We start from the raw sequence: 26307 nt of genomic DNA, 5'->3' as shown, positions 1-26307 counted from the left end.
GAAGTTAAGAAACTTGTGTAAGGTTGCACAGTGATGGTGGACCCAGGGTTCAAACCAGGGTAGTGAGGCTCCACACTCTGTGCTCTCAATCACATGCCATCCTGCCTCTCTCAAAATAACACAACAGAATTTTTTCTGTAGTTATATTTTAGGAAAGACAACGCAAAATATAGGAATTCGAAGTTTCATTCCAGTAACTACCATGGATTATGATTTTATCTCATTTAAAAGTTATTTTATTCATTTAAAAGCTTTCAGAAACACATCTGCTGTGTGGTTCTATCAGTTTTTTCCAAATCCTAAAGAACACGAACATAACTAATACAAATTTATTTCAAATAAGCCTTAGAATCAGAATTAAATTGGTAAGTTGGCTATTGAAAAAGTGTTCAATCCATCTTGGGTACTGTATTTCTCTACCTCAAACTAAAGAATTAAAGTAGAAGCACACTGTTTGTTAATATTTTTAAAAGCTATGTCCAGATACAAATTAGTTTGAAAGTTCTTGAAAATTAATGAGCGAGCGATTCCGTTTTGTCGACTATTTAACCATTACAGAACCGCAACAGCCTTTGAAGAACCACTTGTAGTGAGATTTTGGACAATAAAAAGTATAAAACCAGATTATCAGTAGAGGAGACGACAAAACATAAGTTAGAAAATTCATAAACATACATTTATTTAGGAAATACAATTCCCAGAGTCCTTGACATTTCAATGATCATTCCACATTATAAAATATTCACAACATGTATTCTTTTTTGTCTAGACCAAGTCATGCTGACATTCTTTTCGGATAAGCCATAGCCATTTCTTCTATTAAATGCTATAATATCCATTTAAATTGTAAACAATGTACTTGAGCCAAACTACTTAAGTACTTGAGCAAAATCACTTCCAAACTGTAGAAGAGGAAGACGATGATTGTTTAAAAACACATCTGAATTCGCAAACCCCAAAGAACTGGCCACTAGATCTAGCAGTGCACTGATGGATAAAGTGGCCACATCAGGACGGCACGCAATTATCAATGACAATATTTCTCATCTGCAATTTTTAAACATGCTTTCTCAAATAATAAACATCTATTTTTGTAGTTTTAAAGGCAAAGGGGGCAGAAAGAGGACAGACATTGAAAGTTTAAACTACTAGCAGATTTTATTAAAAAAGAAAAAAGAGACTGTAATCACTTCCCCAATAAGGAATGCCAAGTACCTTTTGTTCCAAAAGAAACCATCAAGAAATATAACCCATCATTATATTTGCAGCTACTTCAGAGTAGCTGTAAATTGAACTATTTTATTCTGATACTCCAGAGTCCAGAGTCCAGTAGGGCATTTTGTAAAGAGGAACCTAGTGGTTCTCGACCCTAGGTGTCCTTTAGAACCACCTGGAAAGCTCCAAAAACATTAGCATCTGGCCCCAGCCTCAGAGATTCTGATTTAGTTGGTATGGGATGGGACTCAGGTGTCAACAGTTTTCAGAGCTCCGCGGGTGTGTTCTATCTAACATGCAGCTAAGGAGGAGAATCACCCCATCAACATATTACGAAATGCCAAGAAAACAAATGGAAATTGAGGAGAGAGGGTAAGTTGCAATTTACAAATCAAAAACCTATTATATACTCACTATGTGCCTAGTCATGCTAGGATCATACATTTATTTAGAAGATGAAAATTCCCTTAATTTCCTCACTGTATCAGATCACTGCTGTGCATCTTTGCCACTGATGACTGAAGTTTTCTATGGTCAGGATTTAAAATTCCGGGATACGCTGTGAAAACTGCATTAACAAAAACAAACTCCTGCTACGCATGCTCCACAGTAGCAAGCAGAACTACTGTACTTGGCGCCTTTAAGCTATTCTTATTTTAAGAATTATAAATAAGTGCCAACCCACACAAAGAACAGATTGTGGATTACTGCAGAAGGGAAAAAAAAGCTTACTCGACTAACCAAGTTTCAACACCAAAAAAGATTTAACTTGGCTGAAAGTTCTGAAAAGCTGAGATACTAAAGCAGGAAGCTATAATTTATAATGAAATGTTGACACGCCCTTAAAAGCTGCTGCAGCTGTAGCTGTACTGAAGTAAGCTCTCTTCAGGGTCTACTCACCCTGGAATGCAAGAATACAAGCATGAGAATAATATCACTGTTTTCATATGCACCAATACCCCTTCAATATATAAAGCTCTACAAGAAATACCTCTAATAACTTTACAGTTAAATTAAAGTAAATCCATAATTCTACACTACTTTGGTCTCAACATTTTAAAAACATCAATTAATTCTGAAAATATACAATTTAACAACTTGATCCTATCAATACAAGCACATTTTGTAGTGACTAAAGACACATTCAACCATGCAATCCAGTGTTCAATACCTAAATGATAAATAACAATGCTGATTGACTTTTATTCTGAATATCACTGAAAACTGGAATAATCTTTTAAGACTCACAGTGCTCACAAACATGCAGAAAAAGGTATACATTTCTATTCTTCCTGAAGGAATGTTACAAAATGCCCAGTTTTTACACAGGGTCGATAATTATGCTAAATTCCTTATATACTTCAATCCATTTTCTTCTTTTAGGAGCTATCACTTACATTTTTAAGAAAACATACAAATGTTCCTGTAAGTTGTGACTGAAAATGAACCTCAACTCTTTAACTTCAGCCTTTAAAAAGACCTCAGTCCCAGTCATACGCTGATAGCTGCCTTTTAGGAAAACAGTGACATCCAGTGGACAAATCAAAGTCTCTCTGAATCCCCACCATTATACATGAATCATAAACCCTGGTTCTCTAGATCCAACCATGTTAATATGAATGAGTTTCTACTCATTTTGACAAACAGCCAGATTCTTATGAATACATCGCTTCATAATTTCTATCTTAATATATCCTTCTATCTTCTTCCTATTGAAAATCAATTCTTTAAATCGAGCTAGTCAGTGTGTGTAACTCTGGAGGCTAGTGAGGTTAAAGGTATTACTCTTTCTTCTTTGCTTCTATTTCCCGTCACACACTAACTGGCTCATCTCTAGGAATGGAAGGACCAAAATATAAGAAATATATTTAAATAAAAATGAGTAGCATTAAAAAATTCGCAAAAGATGAAACCTAAACCTGTTTTTGCATTTGTAGTTTGATATATTATTGAATACAAATAAAGATGTAATCAGTAATGCTAACAATCAAATTACATCCTCTTGCCTCACTGCTCAAATATTGTGAAAGAATACATATTTTCGCAATGATTGTTTCAGTTTAAAAACTTTTATAAATCAGTATAAATGAATATTCGTTACATATTATGTTTAAATAAATGTAAAAAAGTTCCACTGTGCTGAGTTATGATTTACCACTGATTCTATATATTGTGTGTGTGTCTTCAAAGGACAAAACGCAGCAGTGATGTTAACACTGACAGTGGCATGGGCTGCCACAGCTGAGACTGTTATGTTCAATTCCCTGGAAAACCGTAAAGGAATTTTACAGGTTAAAAAAAATGGAGTAAGCAAAACAAGAATTGGAGAACTGTTATTTTAAAATAAGCAGCCAAATGAAGAAAACATTTTTTCCCCTAAAAAAAGATTAAGAATGTAAAAGTACATTTGAATATTAAAAAAGCATTTTTAAAAATCTATAACAACTTTATGACAAAATCTGCATTTGAAAAAGGCCTGTAAAAACAGCGGGACAGAACTGCCCTCATCGCCGTTTACTTTTTTGTGTCAGAAAAAAGTGTGTGCATCTCTGGAACCACAAACGATGTTAAAATAGGCATTTACAAAATGGCAAGGAGGGTTTCACGGGAGTTTCTGTTTGTTGTTCACAATCACTGGCGTCGCGGCCACCTGCGGGCACAGGGAACTTCTCTGTGCACAGGCGGAGGGGAGCGAGGCCCTGAAGCGCACTAGGTCTGCTGCCTGCGCCTGGCGGACCTCATCTTCTCAAAGCGGGACTCCATCTCCTCTAGGACCTTGGGGGTGTACCGCACCACGAGCTTCACCTTCCCCTGAGCCGCCTTCAGCAGCTCCACGGCCTTCTCGTGGTGCTCCCCTTCAACGCTCTAGAAAAGGAGACACACACGGTGAATGGCTACGTTCTGCAAGTCACTCAACATGCAAAACTGTTTAAAATACACGTAAGTAAAAAAGTTTTAATGTTGTATCATTTCAACACTATAAACATAGAAATAATCCTGCTTTATCATTTTAATCAATGTGAATCAATGTTTAATCAATTTCTGCTAAATCACATTCTGTTTGTAGTCTAGGAACTGGTTTTTAAGTTCCAAATAATTAGCACATCAATATACAAGTCCTATTATTTCACTAAATCAGAAGTAAATCAAGCAATTTCCACTCCCTAAGACTAAAATGAAGGTAGATCTGTAATTTAACATAGTGTCTTACCTACTAAAGAACTTTATTTCATAGAAATCACACTAAGCACTGCTAATTCACATTGGAGAGAAGCAAAACACTAAGTGTTTTAAAAAGCACCACTGTACTAAATAGTACTGCCCAGGATGCCTCCAAGGGATTTCTTTTTTTCGGTGAGGAAGACTGGCCCTGAGCTAACATCTGTGGCCAATCTTCCCCTTTTTCTGCTTGAGGAAGATTAGCCTTGAGCTAACATCTTGTGCTCATCTTCCTCTATTTTCTACAGGGGGCACTGCCACAGCGTGGCTGGATGAGCGTTGTGTAGGTCCGTGCCCGGGATCTGAACCTGCAAACCCTGGGCAGCGCAAGCAGAGCACGCTGAACTTAACCACTGTACCCCCAAGCCGGCCCCTCCGAAGGGATGTCCCAACGACAAAGCTGCTTGGATTTTTTCCCTAGAATGTCTGTTTCGTTAACTCAAATACACCCCCACGTGGTCACAACACATCACTACAAACAGAAATGAAATTCCTCCTCACCACTCCATTGACAGAAAGGAGTTGATCTCCTCGCTTGAGGCCCCCATGCCTGTCAGCAATTCCACCCGGAATTATTCGAGATATATAGATTGGAGAGTTTTGTTCTTTGCCTCCCATAATATTGAATCCAAGGCCCTCTTCAGTTTTTGGTAGCTCGACAACACGAGGATGAGAATGTCCTTCGCTGGCAGCGAATGCAGCGACAGTAGCCTGAATGAAAATTTCACATATTTAAAAATATGACTTTTGTTTACTTCAGTTTGGCTCTTTTTTAAAACTACTTTTGAGGTACATACTTTTGATGTCTGAATGCCCACAAATGCCCTGGCAGTTCTGAGGAGAAGGCCAGCTGAGTGGACGGGTTTAGAGAGGAAGCCTGGAAAGCACACCCTGGGACTGTGCAGGGAGCATAGGACTGCCCAAGTCCCTTGTGGCCCACTCAGCCCAGCACTCCTGTGCAGCACCTGGCGAGCAGGCTTGCAGGCAGATGGGCACCGGCGCACGTTCAAGAGGAGAGCCCTACCCCAGCGTGCAGCAGCCCTGAGCTTCGGGGCTGGACAGCCTGGCTCCTCCAGGGGCCTTTGGGCAGGACACAACCTGCCAGCATAACAACCCACAAGGAGGTAGTGTCCTTATATCCTGCACCATCTGTACTGTATACTGAGTAATTCATCAGGAAATAACTCAGTATCGAGAAAAAGAGGGATACTTATAGCCAACGTGAACGCTTTCTGTTTGCTTAAGTTACTACTATTACCCCACAGAAGATGAAACAGAGCCACATCTTTATTTTTATTTTTATTTTTTTCTGCTTTATCTCTCCCAATTCCCCTGGTACATAGTTGTATATCGTAGTTGTGGGACCTTCTAGTTGTGGCATGTGGGATGCCTCCTCAACATGGCCATGTCCGAGCCTAGGATCCAAACCTGCGAAACCCTGGGCTGCCAAAGTGGAGCGTGCAAACTTAACCACTCGGCCACGGGGCTGGCCCCTCACAGCCACATCTTTAAAACTTGCAAATTCACACTAATCTAGATTAATGCTAACACAAAGTTGACATTTTTTGTTTCATTTGCTTTTTTTTGTGCACAAAAGATTGTCCCTGAACTAACATCTGTTGCTAATCTTCCTCTTTTTGCTTGAGGAAGACTGCTGCTGAGCTGACATCTGTGCCAATCCTCCTCTATTTTATGCGGGATGCTGCCACAGCATGGCTTGATGAGCAGTGCTAGGTCTATGCCCAGGATCTGAACCTGTGAACTCAGGGCAGCCGGGGTTCGTGCAAACTTACCCGCTAAGCCACCGGGCTGGCCCCGATTTCATTTGCCTTTAAAGGTAACTAAGTAAGCTGGTACCATATTTCATGATTGGATCAGGGTCTATGAGCAAAAATGGGCAGGGTGAGAGGAAAGAAATAAAGATTTGTTGAATACTACCATGTTCCAAGCTCTGAAAGAGGCCTCACTTGACAGATAATGAAACTAAGGCTCAGAAATGCAAAAAGCTGTGAGGGTCATAAAACTCAGGAATTAAAACCAAGTTTCTAAGGTTTTTCCTACTCTGTCAAACTACACCCATAAGTTTAAGTGTTCGTATTCAACAGAGAATCCACTATTTCCTTTTGTGAATCAATAACTATCAATGAAAAATTACCTGCTAACGACTTATTCTAGTATAAGTCAGCTACTGCTGATATTAACTCACTCTAACCACGTATGATGGACACTGAGGTCAACCCTGGAATTGAGGAAAACAGTGATACAGAAAAGCACATCAACCTGCCACCTGCAGCTCTGAAGAGGTACCCTACTACTAACATTACCCGTATCTGCAGAGCTAAGATAAAGGAGAAAGAAAGAGCAACGCGGGGGAGTACTCAGTTCTACCTTGCACTGTCGTGTGGTTTGAGGCAAGTAACCTCATCTGATGTTTCCTCACTAATAAAATGAGGATAATAATTCAGACCTTGCAATTTTGGTGAAAACTTACATAATTAATGGTATAATCTGTATATTGTATATAACAACTAGCTATTACATGATATGTGTATTATTTGTGTGCAAGTGTATTTTTAACGCATTATCTAAAGTGCATGATAAAACATCTTTTGTAAAGGCAATAAAAAGATGTCCTGTTTCCTGGTACTTGGCAAGTTTAGCATAGCTTGAAAGATACTACATGTTAACTTTCAAAAGCCTATTATGAATGTAACGACTTCATATTTTAAACCTCTAATTTATGAAGCATTGTCTCACGTTTGGCAAATGAAAAACTTTACCTTTGCAGTCGCATTAGCTCTCACTTCAGGACTGCTGCTGATGTCCACAGTCTCATAGACATGTTCATACACCTGAAAAACCCAGGTAGCACCATGATTTTAAATTCCAGAATATACCATGTTTGAGTTCTATGTGAAGCTAATGAATGTGTTAATGTTTTAGGCAAACTTATGCATCGTCATAAAATGTTTTTCTATTAGAAACTCCAAAAGTGAGAGGAGCACTTCTAATATTTTTCTAAAGTTTGTTTTCTTAAGAAATTCTGAACCCAAATTTCAGAGTATTATCTCCCCTAGTTAACTCGTTCCTTACTCACCTCTCTTACAGCATTGCAGAATTCACTTTGAAGGACTCTCTGTAAAGCCTGAAGTTTCTGCGGCGGCACCTCTCCACTCCTCTGCAGTTTCTCCAACAATTCAATTGCTCTACAAATATCTAGAGTTAAACAAACACACACTGATTGACAATTTTCTCCGAAAATTCTCTAAACGACCATGGAATGGTGTAACAGCTGGGATTCTTTCTCAAGGACTAACAAGAAACACGTAGAACATGGAAGCAGAAAAGCATAACGGTGTGCTCTTGTGTGTCTGTGTGTCGGGGGAGCGTGTGTGTGTACATGCAGCAGGGTGGGAACATAAAATCTGAGGAGAATGCTCAATTTTACAGTAGATGAAGAAGAAACACTGATGTTGCACACAAACAAAATTCGGAAAACAGTATCTTTGAGAGACACAGGAAAATTAAATATCAAATGTGAAATGTCACAGGAAAGGACTAGGGCTCAAAGGTGACAGACATACGAACACTACTGCTTCAGAAAAGCTGATGGTATTATCAGAACTATTCAGTCAATAAAAATTTACCTAACCATCTTTATTAGTAATCAAAGCAGCGAACAGTACAAAACACTGTGTGCCAGAGAAGCCACTGCTCATTTCCCAAAGGCACACACGGTATACATGTAGACAAGAACTTTTCATTAACAGTGCAGTTAGTGGCAGGGACACATTGAAAACAGTGGTACAAATGAATAAAATTAACTGCTCTGTTTTCAACTTAGGATCAATAACACAGTGTTTTAATTAAGACAAACTCAATCAAATACATATATGTTTACAAAATAAGAAAATAAAAACAATTAGTTTTGTCAATGTAGTCTCAATACTAGCTGTGTGATCTTGGGCAAGTTACTGAACCTCCCTGTGTCTCGGATTCTCCACTGTAAAATGGAAATAACAGTACCTTCCTTATAAGAATTACTTGACCATTAAAACAAAAACTACACAGAAAAGGGTCTGGCATGTAGCAAGCAGAAATGTTATGTTACACTGGCACCAATTCATATAAGAAATGTTACAGGACTGTACACATTTATATAGCTATATTAAGCATGTTAGGCAATTCTCACTGGAAGTGTGAGGATAAGCGTTTTATGAATTAAGACATTTTATAAGATTCAGAGTCACGTTACAACAATGTTGACGACTATCTCTACTTTGCCTTTTCTCTTAACTGTTTTGTACCCCAGGAGGCTAGAGTGTCTATTATCCTACTATTCCTTGCCCCCTTTTAAGTGGAAGAAGTTCTATTACACCAAAGGACCAGAAGTTTTTCCTTATAGAATTAATACGCCTTCTTTGTGTTTGCAGTTGAAAAACCAGGAATAAATGTATTGAAGAAAGTAGGTTTGTCAATTCCATGTGATAAAATCTTAAACTGATGTTAATCAAATGCAATGGAAACAGACTTTCTCCATTCCAATATCCCACCACCAGACCGGCTGGTGGATGAGGATTGTTGGTTCATCAATCATTCTGATTTACAAAGTTACAAAATGTAAGCGATACAAAAATTTCCAACTAACAAAAAATTTGAGAGAAGTCAAACACTACTGAACCTAAGCTACACCTTAACTTGTGCTCAAATGTGTTCCAATGAATTGTATGACAGTTTAGAAGACGTTCAGGAGCTTGATCATATGCACTAATTTCAAACTGTAGGACTGCTGGGAGTGTTTGTCAACAGAGTTTGTTAAACAGAGTTGATGTAACCTAACTTTCTTATCCTGCTAAACGGCAACCACTAGAAATGCATCCCATTAAGATGCTGAGCATTCTATTGCAGAACTGAAGAGAACTAGGAAATAGCAAAAAACAAAGCCAGAACTACCAAAACTAAATGCCAGAGGTGGAGTTCCACATTTTGTGCTGCACTTAGAAACACAAAAGACTGCCAACGTGTTAAAGTCCTACAACTGGCTTTCAAAGAAAAACACCTCCTCCTGTTAACACCAAACAGATTTGTTCCCATCTACAGAGCACAGTGCCATTGTGCTCAGGAGGAAGATGTCACAGTCTCAGGCCTAACTTAGTAAGTCTTCCCAAAGTAGCTACTCCTCCGTCAAAAGTGATGCTTTAATTAATGATCTCGTGGGCTGCAGGGAGACGATGTCATTTACAAAGAGGCTTACCAACAGTGAACACCATAAGGAATAAACAATGGCAAGTGCACATCTGCTTGTGTGAAGGCATGAGGAAAGAGGCTTCTCTAAACACAACAATTCTAAAAAGGTATTCCCTTCTTAGAGCAGAAGCTACTTAATATTCAGAGTGTAACTGCAAATGTTGATACTTGCAAGATATTTTCAATCTCCATCCTACACTTTGTTTACTACCGTACTCAAAATATTTAGTTTGCACTTCTTGACTCTTCCCAATGACTTCTGACACTGGTATGCTAAAAGCATGCTTGAAATAGTTTCAAATAAAGGATTTGCGGAAGAAAGGGCGGAATGTGGAAAGTCTGTAACAGGGCCCTGATGGGGGCACAGCCATGTATTTCCGCTGGCTTTTAGGTCTCTCATTACTCAGCAGAACAAGTTTTCTCAGTTTGCTCTAAAAAGCAAGCAACCAGACCCAGTGAGCAGTTGTTGGGTTTGTAAAGATGTAAGACTGCACTTTGCAGCATTTTACGATCTACCACTACTCCGGCTAGTTACGTAACCTTCCTCCCAAGACCAAATCAGCAGGGCTGTTTTACAGCACCTTCTGCGTACCTGGGAGGGGCACCCAGGCCAGGAAACAGCCCGACACAAACCGAAGGGAGGTGCGGCGAAGGCAGGGGGACCCACCCGCGCGCGCACGGGAGGGTGCTGGCCGCTGCGTGTCCGGGCCGTGCGCCCAGGCGGGGCCGGCGGGCGTGCAGTCCCGCCGGGCTTCTGGGCGACACGGCCCCCAGCCCGAGGGCCCGCCTGCGGCGTGTGCGGACACTGACAGGTGGCGACCTGAGCTGTGCCCGCGGCGGTCCGCGCGAACCAGGCATCCATCAGGACGCCGCAGACGCCCCCCGGGGTCCGGGCGCAGCGACGTCGGCGGCCCCCGGCGCCAGCCCGAAGGGCAGACTGGCTCGGGACTCGGAGCCTGGGCCGCCCCTGTTCCCCCGGCGACGCGGCCCTCCTCCACCTCTCCGCCCGCCTCGGCCAGGACCGCGGCCGCACTCACCCCGCTCCAGCCGCACAGGCTCCCCCAGCGCCGCCATCTTCTCCCTTTGCCCGCAGACCCACAGGAAATGACGACAGAGGGGCGCGGCGGAGGGGTGGGGCCGGCCGGTATCGCGAGAAAGAGAGCCGGGCCTCGCGGGCTGGAGGGGCCCGGGGGCCGGGCGCTGCAGGTCGGCCTCGTGCTGCTGGTGCCGCGGTCCTGCGCCGTCGACGTCCCCGGCCTGCTGAGGTTGAACAGAGCTCCCTTCCTGACCTTTGCTCCCTGCCTCGGGGTTCAACCCTCATCCCACTCGCTTGGAACCCTTGGCTCCACGTGGGAGAGTCTGGATTCCTGTCCCAGCTTGACCATTAACGGCTCCATGAGCCCGGACTCCGCGCTTACCCTCTTTCGGCTTCAGTTTCCCCATCTGTGCGATGAAGGGCCCCATCTCCGAGGTCCTTTCCATTCCTCAACTCTGGGATTCTGTGACAAGCAGGTGTGTAATTGAGATATTGTGATTTCTCCTTTTGTGGCAGCATTGCTTTAATGTTGAAAATTGGGGCATGAACCTTCCATCCAAATCTGTTTGAGAATAAGAATGGAAAGTACGAAAAGCTTGAAGCACACCTGGCTGAGGCAGAGAATGAGGCCTTTTGGTGCACCACAAAGTAACAGTTTAAAAAATCTGATCCAAAATCTTAGACGAATGAAATATTATGAAGCAAATAATATTCTTAATGGGTTATAGATTCTTAGGGTCACTTTTTAAAACTTCATGAATCGAGAAAAATTTTAGTCCTTAATTTAAATGAAATATTCATTTGCTCAGTATTTAGATTCTGCTGACATTTGCTCAGGCCCTAGTCTGTGCTGATAATGTGTTTAGGTGCTTTCATATACAGGTGTTCAAGACAAGATTGTCTTTTATTTTTTAAAGACTGGCACCTAAGCTAACAACTGTTGCCAATCTTCTTTTTTTTTTTTTTATTGCTTTTTCTCCCCAAATCCCCCCAGTACACAGTTGCATATTTCAGTCGTGGGTCCTCCTAGTTGTGGCATGTGGGACGCCGCCTCAACATGGCTTGATGAGCGGTGCCATGTCCGCGCCCAGGATCCAAACGGGTGAATCCCTGGGTGGCGGCAATGGAGCCTGCAAACTTAACCACTCGGCCACTGGCCGGCCAGTGACAAGATTGTTTAAACAGCCTCCTGGTTGCTCCTGGCCCACCCAACTGTAGTACTTTCTTCTAATCCATCATGAATGTCACCACTAGACTCTTTTCCCCGCTTGAGCACCAATTTCATTGTCAAAGGTTTCTGTTCAGAAACTTCCACTGGCTTCTCCCTTGTTTCTAAACTTGCTTCCTTTTCCTAAAGCCTTGCGTACTGTGACCCTAGGTCATCTAGCTAACCTCATTTCTCATTATCCCTCGAATGTAGTCACCACTCCAGTCGAGGTGGTATATTCGAAACCATGTTTATTCTTGCTTCCAAGTCTTCATTTATGTTGTTCTTATGTGGAATGCCCTTCATCTCCTCCACTTCTCCAAACCGTACACATCCTCAAACTGAACCCAGCCTCTGGGTCCCTGCCGAAGACAGGCCACTTCCCCTAAGCTTCTGTTTCTCCATCCTCTTCCCCTGTGGTCCCTGATGGCCCTTATACCTGCTGTGGTGCTCATGTGCTCATCTCTTATTCATTGTTGTCATTTGTTCTGATACAAAGGTGTTCACGAAATGTTTGTTAAATGTCTGATGTCTGCCAGGTGCCTTCCTAGGCACTGAGAATACCATGTGGAGCCAGACAAATGCAGACTTCACCCTTATTTCTTCAAATATTTTTTTCTCCCCCCATCCTCCAGCTCTTCTCCTTTGATGACTCCACTTACAGGTATAGTCCACTGCGTGACATTGTCTCATGACTCACTGGTGCTCTGTTCATTTTGTCTTATCAAGCTTTTCTCTGTTTCCTTTCTTCAATATGTAATATTCTCTTAATCCCATTTCTTTCATTTTCCATTTCAGACATTGTAGTTTTTATTCCTAGCAGTTTGATTTAGGGATGTGTGTGTTTTTCTGCATCTTTCATGTTCTTAACATGCTCAATCTTTCCTCTAGCTTCTTGAACATATACAATACAATTATAATGACAATTTTAATGGCCTTATCTACCAATTCTATCATCTGTGCTATTTCTGGCACTATTTCTCTTGATTGATTTTTCTCTTCATTATGGCTCATAAATTTCCTGCTGCTTGCATGACTAGTAATTTATATGTATGGTTCTGGTCTGTGTGGCAGTAAAAGGAAGTATTCTCATGAACTGGGACTGTGGATTGTTTACTTTGCTCCTTTTGAATGACCCTTTCCCTGTCTTTGGTAATTTCTTAACACACACATTCATCTTGAAATTTCAGAATTCCAAGGATAAGTAGAAGATCCTAAAATTTTCAGAGAAATTAAAAAGAATAGAAAGCCAATTCTAAGGACTGGGAATCAGAACAGTTACAGACCATTAATTATTTGAAGCATGGGTAAGGAAGGAAAAAGTTTTAGGAGCTACTTCTGAGTGAGGAAAATATGATTTAATTAACAACAACCCATTTGTACTCAACGTACAAAATACATAAAAGAATCAGCTACTGTATAAGGAGAGATTCCCTAAAGTGTCCCTCCCTGATTATAAATCTTCGAGCATTAGAGTTGGGAGAGACCGAGAGAGTCCCGCTCCTCCTCTTCGCAGAGGGGTCGCTGTCCAAGGTCTCAGAGGAGGCCGCTGTGAGCGGCATGAGGCTGAGCCGCTTTTGGGTTTAGGCCCCTGCCGGGATGTTCAGTCACCAGGCTTCCGAATCAAGGACTGCCCTCCTTGTGCAAGAGCTCCGCTTCACCTGTTGCTTCCTCATGGTACTTCCTGCCTCGGAGAGGAAGAGGAACACTCAAGTGAGAATAGGAGGTCTGGGTCTAGAGAAATCCCAGCAAAAGCTAAATTATGCAAATTTAGTCTTTATAGAAAAAATTAAAATCCCAACTAGGCAGCCAGGGCATGAAAACTTTCTTGACCCATTGCAAATACAAGGTACTAGGACGGTATCAATTAAGAGAAAACGGGCATGTGTGGGGAAAATTGGGGGTAAAAGGCTGTCTAGAGAAGGAAGGAAATGGAAAGTAATATGAGGAAACAAAACACTCCATGTGGGGAGTTTGACTGTGTCACTGCTGGTTGAGCCGTGCACAAATGGGCACGACGGCGTAGGACAGATACTGAAAACAGCCACGTCTTAGTGCAGAGTGGAACGTTGCTCTTAAGTAAAGGGATCCATTCAGGCTTCCATCAGTACGAAGTCTCAGTTTTCTTTCTTTTTCCAACAGAGTTTCCATAATACACTCCTCGGAAAAGTAAAATCTTAGATAAATGGCTTCTTTTATTTGAAGTGAATGATATTGTCAAATTAAACAATATATAAAAACATTTCGTCTAATCAAACAGAACAATATGGGGAAATCTCTTCAGGAATGCCTTTTGAAGGGAAGTTTTCTTGCTCACAGATCACAGATCAGAACACAAAACCCCATCTTGGGGTACCAGAGAGCTAAAGTAAACTCTACTTTCTGTTAGGATGAGTTGCAGATTATATTAGAGCATAGGGTTTACTTTTTTAATGTCAGTTGTTTCATCATCACTCTACAGTGCATGTAAAGGCACAGATTGATACATTTTTTTGGCATCTTCCTGACGCACCCTTGCCCTAAATAAATCTGTTTGCCAGGATCTTGTCGCTTAAATTAGCCATCTCAAACTCTTGGTCCTGCCAACACAGGCGATTGTGCCAATGTTCTCAGCATCTACTGGCACACGAGCTGTTGCCTTTTCTTTGGCTTTCTCTGTGTACCTGGGACCATCCTCCTTCCTTCACAGGACAGCAGTCTGGCTTCTCTGTCCCTGAGACAGACTTCAGGGTTGGTTGGACTCACTCTGGTTCTCTCCAGGGTATGCATCCCGCGTGGTATATTTTCAGCCACACAGTATATTGTTCAGAATTTGCCGTGCACATACTTGCAGATTGGCAGAGCCACCTGCCAGAGACAAGAACCTTTTAAGTTGTTGTCAAACGTCATAAAATGTGTTCCATGATTAATTTTGTGGGCACAGATTGGTTTTTGCACAGAGTCCAAAATTTGGGATATGTCACACTGGCTAAATGGCACCGGCATGCTGAATGAATTTGGAATTTGTTTTGTCAAGTGTGGGAGCAGGCACACAGATGGGCTTTGATCCAGTGGTGCTGCTTGGGATTCTCATTATAGCAATGATGTCACTTGTCACGTGGAGTGGGTGATAATGCTGCCAGATTATGGACAAAGCAAGGCAAAGTAGAAAGGGCACAGGCCAAGGAGAAGGGCTTATGGCAGCACAGGAAGCTTTCACTCTTAGCTGACTTCTGCTGAAGGACATAAACATTGTGTCAGGACTGCCAAAAATATGCTTAGTAGAAATACGGGCAGACAAGGAAACTTCCAGCCGAGAGGTCCCTTTAAGAAGGCCCATACAACCTAGAAGGTCTTCACATCACAGAGAAGACCCAGTAAAACAACTGTGCCCCTGCTTTTTAGATTATTCTGTGAAAGGAATCTTTGAGCTGCAAGCAACAGTCTCTCTGTGAATACAACCAAACCCAACCAAGGCATTTTGCTTTGTAAGAAAAGCTTTGTCTACTCAAAACGTCAGCAGTCATGCTGAGAAATGGCAAACAGACAAACAAAAGTCTTACAGTGGCAAAGAAGTACAGCGTATTCTCCCAAGAGTGAACATCAGAATTCTCTGCAGGGCTTTAAAAATACATTCATGATGCAGCTAAAGCGGTGCTTCGAGGGAAATTTATAGCTATAAACGCCTATATTGAAAAAGAAGAAAGACCTCAAATCAAAAACTAACCTTTTATCTTAAGACGCTCAAAAAAGAACAAGCTAAACCCAAATTAGAAGGAAGGAAAAAAAAATAAAGATTAGAGCTGAAATAGAATAAAATAAAAACAGTACAGAATAGAAATAAAAACAAGTGTGAAAATCCATGAAATGAAAATTTAGTTCCTCGAAAGAATCAGTAAAATTAACAAACCTTTTGCTAGACTGACCAGGAAAAAATGAGAGAAGATTCAAATTATTAAAATCAGGAATGAAAGAGGGGTCATTACTACCAACCTTATGGAGATAAAAAGGAGAATAAGAGAATACTATGAAAAACCACAAATATATATATGGACACTATATATTATATGTAACTACATACATATGTATATTCATGCCTTATAATTTATCTAATTTGTTGACAGATATAATAGTATATGTGTGTATAAATATATAAATATATATATATATATATATATATATATATATATATATATATTTTATTCCGGAGTCCCACCAAGTAAATTTTGATTCAGAAAGTCTCAAGTATGACATGAAACTGCATTTTCTGAAAATTATGAAGCTTTTTGTGATGTGTTGTCTTTGTTGAGAACTACTGGCCACGCACTTAGTAGGCATTCAGAAATATTGTTGAATTACAGCTAAATATTTATGTATCAGTTAATATTAGGTACAGCTGTACACAAACACAAAAGTCCAAAATAACGGTGCATCTAAAGTAAGTAAAAGAAGTCCAGAGATAGGTACTTGGGGCAAGTATGGCAGCTCCACAGTGTTATCAGGGATCCCAGCCTCTGTCATTTTGCACCACTGTCCTAGGACATGGCTTCCATCATCAAGTTTCCTCACAGTTTAAGATGGATGCAGGAGTTCCAGTTATTACATGTGAGTAGCAGCCCAGAGAAAGAGAATCAGTTATGGAAGAAGAGTAAAAATCACCCTTCCCAGTTGAGTCAGCATTTTTTAAGTGCCTTTCAAGAAGTCCTACATAATATTTTGACCTGTATCTCATTGGTCAGAACTCAGTTACATGGCTCCATCTTGTAACAATGGAACTGGTAAATAAAGTCTTTTATTTTGAATGACAGAGGTCCTAGCTGCAACATCTCAACTCTGTCCCTAGGGCAGAAGAGGGAGATGAGTGCTAGGATAAGCCTCTAGCAGTCTTTGGCATATCACAACTTCTGAAACTTACCTCTAAACTTAGTTCCTGGAGCATTCTACGTTGATGGATTTACTTCCCCACTTTGGAAAGGTTCAACCAGTTAATTCAAAAGTATTTACTTAGCAAGTGCTGTGGAAGAGAGGAGAAATGCTGCATGTGTTCCTACCCTCAAGGAACTCTCAGGCAATTTGGAAATGAAACCTGTACAAGTGAAATAATCCAGAAGACTCCACCAGCATCTGCTGAAGTGCTACATTTTATGGTTCGGACCACTACTTTACATTTGTATTTTAAACTTACAGAAATGATTCACTTTGCAAACTGACTCTAAAATATTTATTGAAATGAGCCACATTACTAAGTTAACCTAAACCAGGTCTGAAAATTAGTGTTTACTCAACTACAAACCATTCCAAAATGGTTTAAATTAAATTAAATTAAATACTTAAAAACAAAACTAACTCTCCAGGATCCCATTGTTCTGAATGCTTCCTATAACTTGCCAGGTATGGACAGAACCTTGCAAAACAGGATTCAAAAAGTTAGCATCTCAAGCTTCCAACTGACGTGGTCAACAAATGGCTAGTCAGAAGACAGACCAAGACAATAGCCTTCTCCCGTCAATTCAGCAAATATGTGCTGATTACCCACTTCAGTGAGGCACTACGCTGGCTCCTAGAGATACCAGGAAGATGTCCTGCTCTCAAAGAGCTTGCAAACCTGGTAGAAAGGGACAGACACATAAGCACCAACAGAAACAAAGAGAGATGGTGCTAAATGTTGTTATGCTTGTTGCTTCAGTTGCGGGGTTTTAATATAGGAGCAAAGTATGGAGTAAAGATTGGGGTGAAATGACTTCTCTCTGGGAACAACCAAAGAAAGCTTTAAAGAGCAGTGGTTCTCAACCAGGGGCGACGTTGAAGCCCAGAGAACATTTGACAGTGTCTGGAGACATTTTTAATTGTCACGACTGCAGATGGTGGGGTGGGGGTGAGGAGTGCTACTGGCGTCTGCTGGGTGGAGGCCAGGGATGCTGCTAAACATCTCACAACGAACAGGACGGCCCCCCTCAACAAAGAACTATCCAGAGTGAAATGTCAGTGGTGCCGAGGTTGAGAAACCCGGCTTTGGCAAGGAGGAAACATGTTTGCAGGGATGACTAGAATTTTCACAAGTGGGTGAGTGGGAATGGGAGTGCCGGAGAGAGGGCTCTGTGAGCAAAGCCATGCAGGACAGAAGTGGCCGCGCTGTCTAGGGCCTGGTCCTGTCTGGGAAATGAGGAAGCTCCGGTGGGGTGTAGGTGCACAGCTGGGGGTGGGGAGTGTGAGGACAGGGGTTAACATTCAGGTGGAGGCAGATTGTGGAGGCTCCTGGATGCTCGGATTTGTTCTTTGGGCTGGAGTGAGCTGCTGAAGGATTTTAAAAATTGAAGCTCTAGGATTAGAACTATGTTTTAGAAATATAATCAGATTCTCACAGCAGGTAGAAAATCCCTTTGAGGGAGACAGTCGCCTTTGTTTGGGTGTCATCTGTTGTTAAGCTCCGATTGTTGGAATGTGCCCAAACTTCAGAGAGAAAGGAGAAATTCTGTGTAGTTGGGCCATGGTGAGATGGTGTGGGGTGATGTGGGATGGGTAGTGAGGAGGTGAGGAGGGCAAGGGGGGAAGAGACAGGGGCCCTGCTGAGGTTTATACTGTGAGATCCTTCCTCATGGCTTCTAACACTGCAGTAATGTTTACAAAAATCACAACACTTGTTCTATCTGGATTTGGGGGGAAGATGACTATATTGGGATTGACTGGATGTTGGAGGATGGTGAGAATGGGGCAGTGGTGGCTAGAAGCAGGGCAGAGAATTTAGATGCTTCTGTAACAAGAAATTTCATCTCCCGTCCTTCTTTCAGGTTCCTATAGTCCTGCCCTAGAGAACTGCTCATGCTCCACAAATATTCCACACGTGCCTGCTTTTCCTTCTCCTTGGCATGCTTTCCTTCTCCATCTAGCAAATTTCTGCCCACCCTTCAAATCCACTTCAAATGTTCCATTCTCTGTGCTGTACTTTATTTAAATTATCAATATCATATTGTATTTACTAAAGTGTTCTCCAATCGGATAGTGAACCCTGTTCACTACAGGGGTAAGAATGGTGTTCTTCTCTGCCTCTCCAGCAGGTAGCGAAGGATCTGGCATATTCTCATGCTCAGTGATTATTCACTGAATGAAGAGAGGGTGAGGTCAGTGAGTGGCAGAAAGATGGTAGCTCTGGGTCTACATCTGGGCCTTTGCATGGCTATTGTTAAAACTACACTTTTCCTTCTTATTAATTTTATGTTTTAAACTTTGTCTCCTAGCTTAAATGTTTCTTTCCGATAGATGATATTCTATCAGGAAGAAAAAACCAGAGCGTGGCTTTAAGCCTTGAGTGAATGGGCTAAAATCCTGTTTCAATATGCTTTTTAGAATGCTTCCATGTTATTAATTTAACATCGACCTGCTTATTAAGATTCCATTATTAAGGAAACAATTGTAAAAAATCATTAAGAGCATTTCTACAGATCTTAGTCACTGACTCATCCTGCTAGCTCTCAATTAGCTTGACCTGAACATCCCTCATTCAGAGTATCAGGTAACATTTTATTTTTCTAATCATTGGTAAACATTTATCCGTGGGCAGATTTTTATGTGTTTTATTGTTGTTGTTGTTGATGTGAAGAAGGTTCTATATAGGCATATATGGCGCGATGTCCAGGTATGGTTTAAAGACCCTTTTCCAAAACTTCTTTCCTACAGCGGTGCTCTGCAGTGCCTCTGGTCTCAGCAATAAACAGGTATTTCCTTTGAGTTAAAGGAGAAGTCTCTAATCGTACTAGTTTGTTTTGGGAATAGGGTAACACTCTTCTGGCATCAAAGGCCTATGTTTGGAATGTGGATATTTTGTCTTTTCTGTTTGTTATTTCATCTTGTGTTCTCTTTTAGAGTTTAGTCAACCTCTTTATGAAAGTATATGCTGGCTTAGGTAAGGGGTTTTAAATTCTGCTGGAGCCAGGTTAATAGGGGAGCCCCTCCTCCCAGGTCTGAGGAAGCAGTGGAGGTGGCACCAAAGTTTCAAAGGGACCCCAGGGCCCTGGCAAGGTTCTGGCAGGACCTTCATCTTCCTCTTCCCTCAATGCTCACAGCCTCCTCACCGCAATCTGCCTAAGTGATGATCAGGAAAATCCTCCCACCTCCCTTATTGCAAACTACCAGGTCACTCCTGATAGCCTAGACCTACACCCTGTGTGTGCATTCCCTGTACTTGCCCCACCCCTCATTTCCAAATTGTCCCCCCTTCTGTGCTGTGTGGCCCATTGTAGCAAAAGCCCTCATACCCTCTTCTCTGAGTGTCTCTGCACATTGTTGTTCTAACTGAAGCCTGGACCTCCCAGAGCCCTGCTCTGCAGCCCAGTCAAGTGGTGCTTGTTTTCTGCTCCACGCTCCTTTGAATTAGAGCAGGCAACCTGTAGCCATTCCAGCTTCTTTTGGGATAGAATATGACTCTTGTGGGATCAGTAACCTATATTTGGAATAGAATTCTGGACCTAGAGGTGGGGAAATATCTCTTTGGTTTTTGTTGCTCCTGTCAGACCAAGTTCTCTTATCCCTTAAAGAACTTGGGTGTGAAGCTTATGACATCATCATCAGCTACCCATCATTATTGCCATCATCTGCTGACTTTGGGTCATTCTCGCACATTTCTTGAAGATATAAGCTCCCAGATCCTCCTCACTCATTCCAACAACATGCCTGTTACAATTCTTAGGGATTTCAATCTCCTTGTAGATGATCATTTCGATACTCTGGCCTCTGACTCCTTTGATTTCTTCTCTCATAATCTCCTTCCATCCTAAACTCAGCCACCTGTTCCCACAGAATTGGCCATACATCCCCTACCCTCGACCTTGGCCCTATGAGTAACTGCTACCCCTCCACAATCTTGATTTCAAGCATTCTGCTTTAGGACCACCACCTCATATCTTTCCAGGTCATTGTCCCCAGCACTCTGACCAATGCATTTGTCCTACCATCTTTTCACTCTCCCTCTCACCTCACGAGTGCTTTTTTCCCTCCTTATCCATCCTAGACTTCATAGTCTGTCTTAGTAATCACTCTCTTCACACACCTTTAACTCCTTGGTGCCTCTCTCACTTCCTTGTCTTTCTTTGGCAAAACTCCAAATCTGGTTATTTACAGCTCTCTTCTTACTGTGTACCTGTTTTCTGGTTGCTGAACTTGGCTGGAGGAAAATACCCAAGTGTACTGCATGATCTCTCTTTAAACTCATGAAACTCAAAACTCAGGTGGGCCTAGCAATTCTAACTCATTTCCCTAGTCTCTTCACTCTTACTTCATAAATAAGATTTCAGACCCTCTCCTCTCTCCTTAAACTTTCAACACTTTCTCTTTCTTATCATTCTCAGCTGATGAGCTTGATGCCTTTTTCACTGAGAAAATGGAAGCAATCAGAGGAGACCTTCCACATGCTGTTTCCATCACTTCTACCAACCTACTTGTGTCTATGCCCATGTTCCACCTTCCGTTTTGCTGCTCTGAGCAACTGTCCATGTTCCTATCTAAGGCACACCCCTCCTCCTGGGCACTAGGTCCCAGGACCTCGTATCTATTCAAGGAGATTACCCTAGCAATTTTGGAGAGGCTCTCTCTTTTCATTATCAATTTATTTCTACTAGCGTATAAACATGTTGTATTTCTCATATTAAAATACTCTCCCTCAATTCCATGCTTCCTTCCATGTACCCTCCCATTTCTCTTATTCTCTCTATAGCTAAACTCCTTCAAAGAGTTGTTCATACTTGTAGTCTCCTCTTTGGCTTCCCACACTCTCCCTTGCACCACTATAATTAGACTTTTATCTATACTAGCCCACCAGAACAGCCCTTGTCAATGTCTCCAATGACTTCCATGTTGTCAAAGCTGATTGTCAGTTCTCAGTCTCTCCATGGAACATTTTCTTCATTGGCTCTGGGATGTCACCTCTTGAATCTTTTCTGACCTCATTGGACACTTTCTTGGTCTCCTTTAATAGTTCCTCTTTATCTCCCTGGCCTCTTCCTTTTGCAGGGCCTCCAGGATTCCATCTTTAGACCTCTTCTGTTCTCTGTTGACACTCACTCCCTGAAACACCTCATCCAGTCTTATAACTACGTACTATCTGCATCAGCACCATTCAATGGAAATATGATGCAAGCCACAAATATGAGTCATAGACGTAATTTTGAATTTTCTAGTAGCCACATTTAAAAAAGTAAAAATAAATAGGTTATATTATTATTATTATTATTATTATTATTTTGCTGAAGAATATTAGCCCTGAGCTAACATCTGTGCCAATCTTCCTCTACTACATATGTGGGTTGCTTCTACAGCATGGCTGATGAGTGGTATAGGTCCGTGTCCAGGATCCAAACCCACAAACTCGGGCTGCTGAAGTGGAGTGTGCTGAATTTAACCACTATGCCATGGGGCCGGCCCCAAAGTTAGATTATTATTGTTTTTTTTTTTTAAAGATTGGCACCTGGGCTAACATCTGTTGCCAATCTTCTTTTTTTCTTCTTCTTCTTCCCAAAGCCCCCCAGTACATAGTTGTATATTCTAGTTGTAGGTCCTTCTGGTTGTGGGTTGTGGGATGCCACCTCAGCATGGCTTGATGACTGGTGCTAGGTCTGTGCCTGGGATCTGAACTGGCAAAACCCCAGGCCACCGAAGCGGAGCATGTGAACTTAACCACTTGGCCATGGGGCGGGCCCCAAGGTTAGATTATTTTTAATAATATATTTTATCTAACTCAATATATCCAAAATTTTAAGCTTTCAATATGTAATCAATATAAGATTATTAATGAGATATTTTTCATTCTTTTTTTTATACTAAGTCTTTGAAATCCAGTGTGCATTTTACACACATCTTCCAGCACATCTCAGTTTGGACTAGTCACACTTTAAGTGCTCAGAGCTGCACGTGGCTAGTGGCTACCATATTGGACAGCACATATCTATATGCTGGACATTGGCTTTTAATGAGTTAGATGAGGAGTCACTGGAAAGTTTTGAGGAGGGAAATAAATTTGACTCAAGTTACTTTTAAAATTTTTTTAGAATTTCCCACCATTTTAATGTTTTTTTAGGTTTTTTTTTTTTTTTTTTTTGCTGGGAAAGATTTACTCTGAGCTAACATCTGTTGCCAATCTCCTCTATTTTTTTTTCTTCTCCCCAAAGCCCCAGTAAATAGTTGTATATTTTAGTTGCAAGTCCTTCTGGTTCTTCTGTGTGAGCCACCAGCACAGCATGGCTGCTGACAGATGAGTCTTGTGGTTCCGTGCCCAGGAACCAAATCCTGGCCACCAAAGAGGAGCACGCTGGACTTTAACTGCCAGGCTATCAGGACTGGCTCTGACTCAACTTACTTGTAAAAGGTCATTCTGGCTGCTATGTTGAAAATAGACTAGGTCAGAGCAAGGAGGAAGCAAGAGACTAGGTAGGAGGCTAATGCTAGTAAAACAGAGTGAGAAAGTAGGGGAGTTATATTATAGTTATAGTTATATTATAACCAGTGGCTGTATTCTGAAGGTAGAATGAATAGGATTTCCAGATGGACTGTACAGAAAGAAAGGTATCCAGGGTGACTCCAGGGTTTTTGACCTGAGCCGCTGGAAGAGTTGGAAGAATGGAGTTGCCTTTAAGTGAGGTGAGAAATACTGAAGATGGAGTAGGTTTGGACAAGGCAGATCAGTAGCTCAATTTTGGATTTGTTAAGTATGAGTTTTTTGTTAGACAGATAAAAACAAGTCTGATGGGACGGTAGGAGGGGCAGCCATGGGCGTGCTGTCCATCATGGGGATGCAGCTGTATTCTACTGGACGTGCACTGGGAAGCCTTTGGGAGGCTTCAAGGGGGAAGTGGCGGGATCTGTGTTTTACAAAGCAGAAGCAGGGAGAGCCGTTAGCCGCTTCCACAGTAGCTGGGCAAGACCTTGTGGTTCTTTCATTATTACACAGCTCCGCCGCTCTTGCCTCTAGGTCTTTTCTTGAGTTCAGCCATTTCTGGAGGTAGAAAGTGCATATTCCTAACTTCTGCATCCTTTGGCGTGCCCAACACTATGTCCTGCCCACAGTAAGAGACTCAGTATAAGTCATTGAGTGAATTTAGAAGGCTCAGGAGCATGTTTGTCACATCCTTGTCTTGTATGTAGCATTTTGTCTGTCCCATAATTAAGATTCAATAAATGTTTGTTGGGATGGGGCAAGGGCTCGCTTCAGATAACCAGTTTACTGAGCAGGATCCTTGTGTAGCCAGAGGCCGTAAGGAGGGTTCTGGCCTTGCTAGGGTGGAAGGTAGGGAGAAGGCAGGAAGGTGGAGCATGTGGAAGAAGGGTGGCGAGTAGAGACACCCAGCTTTGAGCGTGCCAGGGACAAATTTGGCCTGCTTTTTAATTTGGGTTAGGGCTGGCCTGCTTCCATTGATGGCGATGTGATCCCTCTGTGTGGGAATGGCTGAAATGGTTTGATCACCATGGGACTATAATCTATCATCCAAATCCTTCATTAAGGAGGTCTTTCTGTTCTACCTTGTACAAAGCCAAGCCTACAGGAATTTGCCATCCAGCATTAAAATCCTCTCTGTCTACAGTGATGCTGCAAGTCCCAGCAAACGCAGGATGGAAGGCTGAGTTAGGCTTTCTGGCACTCCTCCCTTGCTGGCTGGGACAGATGTCCTCAGGCCTAATCTCAGGCTGGCAGAGAGTTAAGTGCTGGGCTGCATCTGTGTTTTGCTGCATATGCTGCGCTTGAGTTTGATTCTGTCTCAGAGGTCTGCGGACCAGAGGGATGACATTTGGCACCAAGAAAGCGACCCAGGTGTCTGGCTGGTTTTCAGTCTCAAAAGCCATGTTCTTTTCCTTCAAGTCTCTGCAAACATCTGAAATCCATCACTCATCACCCAGAAGTTTCAGTGCCTTTAGCTTAGGGATCTACACCCATAAGTGATGATCCGCTTGTCTCCCACCCTTGGCATCTGAACAGAGCCAACAGGGCTGGTTACAAATTTGTTGTTAATTACCGTGTGTAATCACATTGGACCAAAGGTTGGAGACACCGTACCTTGTTGTTGTTGTGGATCAAAAATATGTGTAATTTTTTTTAAAAGTTTGTCATTTTTGCTTTCTAATTAGGATATGGGGATTTGGAGTGGCACCACTGTGTTGTTATTTAATCATACTTTTTCTGGGGAGGGAGGAGAGGAAAAGATTTTTCTTTTTCTATCAACAGCTGTTCTCATTTCTGCATTAAGAGGTTGGAAACTTGGTTCCTCCCTCATCCCCTTCAGGCAGAGTCCATGGCTTGGACTCACTGGGTTGCTGGTTTTGACTTAGGGCTGCTCTGCTCTGTTTCTCCCCTTCTCTCATGCTTCCTGACAGGATAGGTAAGTCCTTCTAGCCAACACTCCCCAAGGGTGGGGTAAGAAAGACAGCCCATTTAAGTTTTTTTTAAGCTTTTGGTAATCTGCTTTTATATGTACCAAAATAAGACAGGGTAGTGGCATATTCCCCTTTGTCCTTACGTCTGAGCTGAACTTAAGATTTAAATGGTGCCAGAATGAATCACAATACTTGCATTCTTGTAACTAACTGCAAAATATCCCAAGCTCAAGCCCAGGAATCCATGGAAGATGGCATGCAGGTGGATGTTGCTGCCGCCATATATTAGCCACTCCCTGCTTTACTAAAAACTTGGCGTTATTATATGTTGCCCCATTCCCATAGAGAACTGATGCCATTCTAATATCATTCTTGCCCATCATCTCCCTCCCTTTAGAGGGAGTCAACATTTCCCCTTTCCCATCCCACCCCCGCTCATACTTTCTCCCTTTACAGCCTACCATATCATCTTACATAGCCTCAGTTTCCTTATAAGTATAATGGAGATATGAAGAAATACCTGTCTTGCCACATGCACAGAATTATTGAGGCTGTAATGAGACAATGGCTGTCAAAGTGTTTTATTTCTGCAAATGTAGGCTATTGTCATTATCATTTGCTTACTACTCTTTATTAACTAGCTACTCTGTGTAGCCTACCTTGTGTTTAAAGGGTCGGAGCCCTGTTGGTCCTGGTAAGTTAAGGACCATTTCAAAGCCCCAAAGAGATGACTGGAAATGAATCAATGTAAGAAAAATTTCTTGTTGGATAGTTCATTCAATTGTTATGTATGTTATTTATATTCTTTTTCATTGGCGTATAGGTAAAATTTGGCTGCAGTGAAGTAAAAGGCAACACTGTAAATCCTTTGGTGATCAAGCATTTCCATCAAATGGCCACCACTCAAAATTAGATTTCCCCTTGATTTTCAATAAGTGGAGGACAACAGAATGTGATCCATTCTAATTATTTAGCATCAGGAATTCTAAGCATTGCCTTACAGACAGCTGCTTTTATGTCACAATAATGAGTTTTGAGGGGAAGAGCTCGG

The 26307-nt window shown here is 41.9% G+C and overlaps 1 protein-coding gene across 1 annotated transcript; it reads right to left on the bottom strand.

The window, feature by feature from the left end:
• Nucleotides 1-650: 650 nt before the first annotated feature.
• LIN7C (lin-7 homolog C, crumbs cell polarity complex component) lies at nucleotides 651-10831 on the bottom strand. Its single transcript, XM_046685716.1, has 5 exons — nucleotides 10719-10831; nucleotides 7532-7650; nucleotides 7215-7286; nucleotides 4936-5145; nucleotides 651-4080 (listed from the first exon to the last, which is right to left on the bottom strand). Exons 1-5 carry the CDS (start codon nucleotides 10753-10755, stop codon nucleotides 3925-3927), a joined length of 594 nt encoding a protein of 197 aa, XP_046541672.1. The 5' UTR covers nucleotides 10756-10831; the 3' UTR covers nucleotides 651-3924.
• Nucleotides 10832-26307: the final 15476 nt, after the last annotated feature.

The sequence above is a fragment of the Equus quagga genome, chromosome 14 (assembly GCF_021613505.1).
Source record: "Equus quagga isolate Etosha38 chromosome 14, UCLA_HA_Equagga_1.0, whole genome shotgun sequence".
NCBI lineage: Eukaryota > Metazoa > Chordata > Mammalia > Perissodactyla > Equidae > Equus > Equus quagga.
The sequence above is the reverse complement of the archived record's forward strand: the minus strand, read 5'-3'. Positions and strand labels throughout refer to the sequence as shown.

What these genes read in the sequence shown, in the direction of transcription:
- LIN7C (XM_046685716.1), bottom strand. Translation starts at nt 10,755, where the DNA reads ATGGCGGCGCTGGGGGAGCCTGTGCGGCTGGAGCGGG. An exon ending in TCTGCAATGCTGTAAGAGAG is followed by an intron (nt 7,287 to 7,531) that starts GTGAGTAAGGAA and finishes TGGGTTTTTCAG; the next exon opens with GTGTATGAACATGTCTATGA. An exon ending in GAGCTAATGCGACTGCAAAG is followed by an intron (nt 5,146 to 7,214) that starts GTAAAGTTTTTC and finishes ATTTTCATTCAG; the next exon opens with GCTACTGTCGCTGCATTCGC.